We start from the raw sequence: 8,795 nt of genomic DNA on the forward strand, positions 1-8,795 counted from the left end.
GGTCTATACGGAGTAATACTTTATTTTGGCTGACTGCATTGTCCGTATGCTAATTGAGGACTTCTTCTTGAGGGGTTGTTGCTTGATGTCTGTGTGGAGTAATTTTCTAAGGAACTACATAAGGTCTTCTAGTGATCTTCTTTTCATCATTCTGTGTCACTAGAGGTGAAAATTCTTTCTCATAAGGCCTAAGAATTACAATACACGGGATAATTTCAACTGACTGATAAGAATAATCTGTGAGACCTTTTTGGGATAGTTTCTTCCTCTTGAACTTTAGGGCTATATCTGCATCATCAGGGGGCTCAAATCTTTTGCAAAAGCAAGGATCTTGTTGTGACTTTTTCTTGTTCCTCTGATGCCAGTCATAATCATCATCTGTGTCACTCCATTGGTCAGCACAGTCACAATCAGAGTCACACATAGAGGGATCAAGATCCCAGATGAAATGACCATTAATATGAGAAACATAGACAGGTATTTCATTTTTATCAAAATGCACTGATGGATCATCTTGGTCTTGAGTAGTTTGTACTTAAACTAGAGAGATCATATTAATCCTTCTGAAAGATGATCCTCACAGGAGAGTCAATTTGACTATTCCTGGTTTCTGAAAAATAGTAGTCACCGTTCCATTACTATTGTGGGTAATAGTTGGTGGAACTGTAGTATTAACATCAATTTATTTCTTGGGAAGGCTTTCTTATAATTAGTAATCCATTCCAATAGAATAATAGAAGAAAGTTCTTCAGTGGTGATCATACATGGAATGTTTACAATTGCTGGTTCTCTGGCATTATTAGTGAACATGAATAATTCTTCTTCTATGGTATTTAGGAGATTGAGATCAAGAGTATGGTCTTGGACTCTGTAGAGGACTTGGTGGTGCAAAGTAGCCTGTTCAGCATTGGAGTTTTGGGTAGGTTACTCCGACTAGTTGTATTTGAATCTTCAGTCTAGAGGTATCGTTGGGTATGATAACCTCATGGTGAAATTAGGAGCTATAATAAGGATAACACTTCCATTTGAAAGTGTAATGACCAACGCTCCAATCAAGGCATGTTGGTAATCTTTGAAAGTAGTATTCAAAAGAGCAACCTTGACTGTTACAGGAAGAGATCTTCTTCTATGAAGAGTTAGAACAAGCCTAACTGCTCCTAGATGTAAATGGGTGTAGCATTGGACTTGATAATTTTGGATAAGTTCTTGCGAAATTTTCAGTTATGTTGTTCAGCAGTAGTGGCTTTCAAACCACACTGTTGTAAATGAGAAGATTGGATGACTTCTTTTGGTGGAGGAAAATGGTTTCTGGTGATAAGATGGCGGATGCTGGTGAGGGTTGATTTTTTTTGTCTTTGATAGAAGGAGTAGGGGCTAATAAGTGGATATTCAGTGACTCGTGTCTGAGATTCTTCTGGGACATGGGTGATTTCTACTAATTGATCAATCTTATTGGCAAGGGTTTTCTTTCGATTAGAGGGTAAGCGATCTATGCTTAGTGAAGTAGAATGATGTATAGGCTCAAAAGAGCTTAAAGATGATGAAATATCCATGTTCAGTGAATTCTCTCTTACTTGCTTTGGTCAGTACTACTTTCTTCCTCCTAATAAACCTGAGGCTCTGATACCACAGGAGTGGATCTCCAGTACATTTTGTCTTAAATAAATAAAAAAACATTTTTAAAAATAAAATAAAACAATATTAAATTTCAATATTCATTTTCTAAAATATGAAAATCTGGTAGATTCACTTGATTTTGGGCCACAATAAAATGAAGGTTTAATTACTCTATTAGTCCCTATAGTTTCGCCAAATTTTTAATTAGGTTCCTATGCTTTTTTTCCTTTCAATTGAGTCCTTGCACCAATTTTTTTTAATTGAGTCCCTAATTTTTTTTCTTTTTATATGGGTCCCTCCACCAATTTTTTTTTATACTTGGGTCCCAATACACTTAAATCAATTACTATCAAGAGGGACCTAATTGAAAAAAAATTTTGGTATAGGGACCAAATTAAAAGGAAAAGAAGTATAGGAACCTAATTAAAAATTTTGCAAAACTATTGAGACCAACAGAATAATAGTCAAATTTCTATAATTAATAGATAAAAATTTTTAGAGTTTAATTTAATTTAATTATTTTTAAAATTAATAATTAATAACAATATTATTTAAAATATATATATGAAATTATAATTTACAATTAAATAATACTTAATTTAAACTAATAAATACAATTCTAAATTCAAATGTTAAAATTTAAAGTTTGATAGTTAGTTTTAATTAAATTTATTTAAGTAGATTTTAAAAAGTTAAAATCTTAAAACTACATTTGATTTAAACATAATTTGTTAATATAAAATAGATTTTTATTTTCCTTAAACAAAAACACTTTTATAAATTATAACATAGTTTTTGGGAATTTTCATGATAAAATAAAAAAATATTTTCAAAAAAAATAATTTTCACTTTATTTTCAAGAATTTTTTTTGGCGCATGGAGCAAGTTTGCCATCCGCTCGACGAATCTCGTCACTTTCACAAGGTTTGTCGCCTCCGTCAAACTTGATATAATCAATGAAGTTCGGCATACCTTTCTAAGACTGCACATGGATCAGATAATATCCGCATATCCGTATATCTGTGGTAATTATTCGTATCCGATATGAATTTTGTGGAAATTATCCGATTCGTAGAACCATCGGATCGGATTCAACCCGCACTATGATAGGATCGGATTGCGAATTTGGCAATGATATCCGCAGATCCGCATATCTGCACGATCTCATATAAATAGCATAGTTTAAGAAAGTAAATCTTAATGGCGATATGAATTTTAGTGTGTTGTTTTATGAATTTTATGATATCTTATTTTTTATTTTTTATGTTGTACTTCAACTTAAAATAATTAAACTTAGATCTTGTGTTATTTTTTTTTTGTTATTCAAAAATTTTTTTATTAATTATATTTTAGAAGTAAATATGCTTAAATAGGTAAAAAAATAAATTTTTTAGACATTTTTTATAAAAACAGCCAAATAAGTAGGCCTTAAAACTATTTTTTTAAATTATGTGGATATACCCGATATTTGTTCTGATTCGATGAGTGTAGTGTGGATCGGATAGAATTATAGGTTATATTTGATCCGATTCGAATCGTGTGCAACCTTATACCCCTTGACAAACTTCAAGTAAAGTTGTCCAAATATAAAAACTCGTGGTCCCTCACTTTTTACTTTTTTAGTTTTTACTCTTCACTATTCTCCCTCATTCTCTCTTCTCTTTCTTTTCATTTTGAACTTCTTATTTTTGCAATTCGTTAATTCTAAATAATTTTATTTTTCTATTCATTTTAAATTTAATTATTTTTGTTTATTTTATAATTTTAACATATTTATTTAATTATAATGAATTTTTATGTTAGTTAGTTTGATAATTAGATGATATAGTTAATTTAAATTACTTCTAATGTTAGTTATAGTAGGAGATTAATAAATGTTAGCTAATAAAAAATTTTATTTAAATTATTGTTTCATTTAAGTCATTGGCTCCTATACTTTCCCTTAAACTAATTATAGTTTAGAGTAAAATTATGATGGCGACAGGCTTGTTCCAGAGTCCAACACAAAAAAATTGGATCCTAAAAAATAAAATGAAAATATTTTTTTTTTGGAAATAAAGTTTTTTTTCCATTTGATTATAGAAAAATAAAATCCTAGCTTTTGTTGCTAGGCATTGATTCCATTATTTATACTTCTCCTACAGGCATTATAGAGAAGATTTTTTGTCTGCATTTAAATCCGCCACAATGGTTGCAAGCGCAATTGGAAATACCATCACTGAAATCACGAGGTTGAGCACGCTACGTGTTTTTGGCAAGAAGACGACAATCATCATTGACAATATCAAACGTCATTTGTTATCCATCAAAGAAATGGTAGAGCTGGAGCATGGTGATGCTGCTGCACCTACACCTGCTTGGCTAATGGACATCCCACTCGCAGATGTGGCCACCGATTTGTGGGATTTGTTGGAGAATAAAAAACAAAGTAACAAGTCTTCATCATTTCTCTCTATCGAAAAGCGATTACAACGTATTGTTGATGATTTAACAAAGCAGCCGCTGTTGAAGATTGACCGAAACATGAAGGACTGGGAGATGGAGATTCCTATTGGGTTCAAAGATAATAAGGAAGCTATCATAGAGAGGATGTTGGCTCTAACAAAAGCAAAAGGTGCTGTTGCGGTGGTTGCAATTTCAGGGATACGAGGGACAGGGAAGACAACTCTGGCTAAATTTGTCTGTGATGATGATGAGAAAGTGAAAAACCATTTTGATATGGTTTTTTGGATCGACAATATCCACGGCGAGTCTTACGCAGATTACGTTGTACAACAAATGGTTCATCAGTTGGCAACAAAGAAGAAGAAAGTTGAAAACAATGGGTCAATTGAAAATGTTAATCTTCAAGAATCCATAGATGGAAACAAGTTTCTTCTTGTGCTAGATGGTCTGCACAACGAGAACCGTGATGAATGGTTCAAGTTGAAGGAGAAACTGAAAGAGGCAGCTAGTTCATCAAGTGCTGCGGTTCTTGTAACAACGCAAAATTATCTTTTAAGAAATGCTATTGACGGAGATTATTATACAACACCAAAGCTGAGTGAAGAAGATTCGTGGACTCTATTTAAGCAAGTTGTAAGAGAAGATCCAAGTGAATCAAACATTAAAAATGCCCAGAAAAAGATGTTAAGCAAGTGCGGAGGAGTCCCTCTGGGGATACTAACAATGGCAAGACTGTGGAAGTCTCGCGGAGACATTACCGAGGATTCAGAAACAGGGGATTTGGAAGAGCTATTATGCAGGAGATGCAGTTGATATATTACAACGAGCTCCCCTCTTGGCATCTAAAGCAATGTTTTGCTTATTTATCATTCATATTCCCCTGTGAATACCCGAGTGTTGAGGAAAATGAACTAACTAGGCTTTGGATGGCTGAAGGGTTTCTAGGGGCTGTTCATGTGGATTCAAATTCGTCTTCATCTTCTTGCTCTCCTCAGCCACAACCGGAAGATCTGGCGCATAACTGCATACAAGAACTCGGCCGTAGGTCAATCCTCAGTGTCTACACAGACAAAAGAGACAACATGACAGAGTGCTATTTGGATAACGAGCTAATCTCGGGATTGTCAAGATTTGTGGCTGGTAAAGACCGCTTTTGCATGGACGATGGTAACGCGGATGTCAAAGAAACAATCCCAAGAGTGGCATTAACCAGTAAAAACTTTTATGTTTCAAATGGGACTCTTTCATCCCTCATTGAAAATAACAAAAGTTTGCGTACCCTTCTATGGGACGGGCAGCTTTCGAAATTTCCAAACGGGGTAAACTTAAGATTTTCTGCATGTGATGCAATATTTTGTGCATTTAAGAGCCTGCGTGTGTTGAAACTAAGAGATTTGGGCATTAAGATTTTACCCGTTTCAATCGGGGAGTTGAAGAGTATAAGATACCTCGATCTTTCTCGCAATAACATGAAGACACTTCCCAGTTCCATTGGTAAGTTGAAGCTTTTGCAAACCTTAAAATTGTCCCATTGTCTGCAGCTGAGAGAGTTGCCAAATGAGGTGAAGTACTTGGTGAGTCTTAGGCATCTTGAAATAGATGAATGCCTGCACCTTTCACATCTGCCAGCAACTTTGAAGAAGCTCACAAAGCTTGAGACTTTATCGAATTTTGTGGTTAGCACTCTCAACAACCACAAGCGCATTCTAGGCTTCAAGGAACTTGTTAATCTGAATAACTTGAGTGGACAGTTGGAGATTTCACATTTGGAGCGATTGAAGTTTGTGGATGGACATCATGATGCTGCTGCATATTTGAAAGAGAAACAACATCTCAAGCGTCTCATTCTGAATTGGAATCATGACAACGACCATGAGGACAACAAAAGGGACGATGAAAGATCATTGGAACAACTGGAGCCACATCCAAACCTACAGCAGCTACACATAGTAGGATACAGCGGTGTCAAGTATTCATCTTGGCTCTCGTCTCTGAACAATCTCGTTGACTTAAGTTTGAACAACTGCTCCAAGTGTGAATCTCTTCCGTTGGAGCAATTCCCGAAACTGAAATATCTCCATCTTCGAAGACTGGACTCTTTGAAATATGTAATAGATCAAGATGACCGTTGCAGTTGGCTGGAACCGGAACATCTGCAATACCTGTCAATAACTGATTGCCCAAATCTCATGAGTTGGTGGAAAGGGAATACAGACAACAAAGCATTATTGTTTGGCGCTATAAAACGAATGGAAATCAGGTACTGTCCCAAACTGAATTCATTGCCCCTGTTTCCTAATCTTGATGAGAGTCTGGAGTTAGAGGGCTCCAGTGTGAAACCATTATTAGACACCATAAACTATAGTGGGATGGCATCAAATTCAAGTTCTGATTGGCCCCTATCCAGAGTGAAACATTTGACAATTAAAAATGTGGAGCAACATTCTCTTCTACCAGAAGACTGGCTTAGAAACTTCGTCTCTCTCAGATACATTCACATTAGTGAAAGAATGTCACTAATAAAAGGCTTCAAACATCTACATTCACTTTCAATCATGATTATTGAAAATTGTACACTAGTTGATTTATCAAGGGACGAATGGGAGGGTCTGCAGAGCCTTGACCTTCTAATACTATACCAATTAGCTAAGCTGGAGTCTCTTCCAAAAGGAATCAAACATCTTACATCTTTGACTTATCTTGATATTGAGACTTGTCCTGAGTTAAAAACCCTGACAGAGGAAATAGGACATCTCAAATCCCTTAAAACGCTTTGCATTATAGACTGTCACAAGTTAGCTTCGCTTCCCAAGGGAATGATCAACCTCAAATCACTAAATTGGTTATTGATTAGGAGCTGCCCATTGTTGTTGCCAAGGTGTCAACAGGGAACCGGTGATGATTGGCCAAAGATTAAGCACATCAAACATATCCAGTTGGTCGGTGCCTCTGAAGCCTACGACCAATGACATCAATCAAGTCCAAATTGGTTTGGCTCAATCCCTTGAGCCTTGGGTAAGTCATTGCATGCATTATGCAAAAAAGGCACAAACAGATGCTAATTTGTAATTTTCTTTCTTCTTTCAAACTCTAACTATTTTATCTTGCTGAGCTCTAATTTGTTCTAGCTACTCATTAGATCTAAACCTTCATTCTGATCAGGAATCCAGCTATTGGTAGGAATCAGATATGTAAGAAAGTGTTTTGGTGTCCAAGTATGGTTTTCTTGTACTTATATTACAGGTAAAATATAAGAGGGAGAAGAACGCCTGTTTATCATCCACATTAATTTAGAGATACATTTTTTGGGTTTTAATTAGATAAGTAGAAAACATTATCATGTTGGTTCTATTTCATTTTAAATTACTCAGTTGAATTGAATGTTTAAATTTGCATAAATTTAGTCGGCTTACTCTTTATTTTTATTTGCAGTTCTTCAACTATATAAAATTCCGCCCTTCATTTGAAGAAGCATGCTTTATGGAGCTTGTGATGGTTCACTCTTAAATTTTCCTTTTAATCAAAGGTTTGTATGTATTAGGTCTTTACTTTGTACTCTATTAGGCCTCTTTACCAAACCCAAACCCATGCCAGCCTTGAGAAATATTCTCTTTATCTATAAGTTCTTACATAATTAATGTCCCTTTGTTATATCTCTATTTAAAGATAACTAAATTCTGTATGTTTTCCTCACCAAGTTCACTAGAAGTAGCTGGCTATGTTATTACCTGTTCTTTAATTTTCAGGTGGGACTTTCCTTTGAGACATTTGGAAGATATTGTTTGTTACATTGATCGTGGATGCACTAATTTTAAATTCCAAGTGTTCATTACTTTGAAGCTATGTAGTATCCGCAACTAATTAATCCAAGTGGGGACAGATAATGCCAAGTTCGACATTGAAATGAATCAAACATTTCATTGTAGAGAGTAATCCATGTATATATAAGTCAAAATTCTATTAGTAATGTTAATGCTTACTTGCCCTTTTCCTTCTATTTCAGAATCTGTTTGGTTAGTTATTAATACTGCCTCTTTTTTCCAATGTCACTTGCTATAAATGCAAAAGATTCTTCGTCACTAAAAAAAGATTATTAATTGATAATTTAATATTTTTTTTATATAAAAATTAGTTCTATTTTAAATTATCATCATGTTATATAATAATATTACATTTTTTTTATAATCTGCGAATAAGAATCGAATACCCGCGAATTAAGAACAGATATGATTAGAGTTGAGATATTCTCAACTCACGAGTAGAGTATAGGATTGGCTCCTACCATATCCATTGCCATTCCTAACTATACGAACCTTTTTTCTTAAATTAATGTTAATAATTAACTTTCCAACTTTGTTTTCTACTCTGCGTATAGTCATGTCTCCTGTTATAAACTCAATAATTTGCCTTTGTAATTAAGAATGGGCTCTCAGAGTTCTAAATACATCCGTCGATGTCTCAAGCTATCCATTATATTGGTGTATATTTATTATTGGATAAGGAAACAGATACTTGCGTGTTCTGCAGTTGTGTGATATTAGCTGAGAGGATGAGTTAGTTAGGTTCGGTTGATTAGCTAGTTAATGATGCCAGGTTGGAATTTAGTTAGTAACGAGAGAGGTTAAGTTAACTATGTAGGGTGTGTTTGGCAAATTCGTTTGAGAAGAAAAAGCACGTTTAAACTTCTTGAAAGCTTCGATTTTTGTTTGGCTAATTTTTAGTTTGGCAAACGC

General features: G+C 34.6%; 1 protein-coding gene across 2 annotated transcripts; it reads left to right on the top strand.

Annotated features, from left to right (window-relative positions):
- The first annotated feature begins 4,851 nt into the window (after positions 1 to 4,851).
- LOC107485478 (putative disease resistance protein RGA4) lies at positions 4,852 to 8,048 on the top strand. 2 transcript variants are annotated; one of them, XM_052260833.1, is made up of 4 exons: positions 4,852 to 7,077; positions 7,225 to 7,305; positions 7,495 to 7,588; positions 7,809 to 8,048. In XM_052260833.1, exon 1 carries the CDS (start codon positions 4,857 to 4,859, stop codon positions 7,029 to 7,031), a length of 2,175 nt encoding a protein of 724 aa, XP_052116793.1. In that variant the 5' UTR covers positions 4,852 to 4,856; the 3' UTR covers positions 7,032 to 7,077; positions 7,225 to 7,305; positions 7,495 to 7,588; positions 7,809 to 8,048. The 2 variants fall into 2 exon arrangements, with proteins under 2 accessions (XP_052116793.1, XP_052116792.1); XM_052260832.1 differs by having other exon boundaries at positions 7,495 to 8,048.
- Positions 8,049 to 8,795: the final 747 nt, after the last annotated feature.

The sequence above is a fragment of the Arachis duranensis genome, chromosome 4, assembly GCF_000817695.3.
Source record: "Arachis duranensis cultivar V14167 chromosome 4, aradu.V14167.gnm2.J7QH, whole genome shotgun sequence".
Lineage (NCBI taxonomy): Eukaryota > Viridiplantae > Streptophyta > Magnoliopsida > Fabales > Fabaceae > Arachis > Arachis duranensis.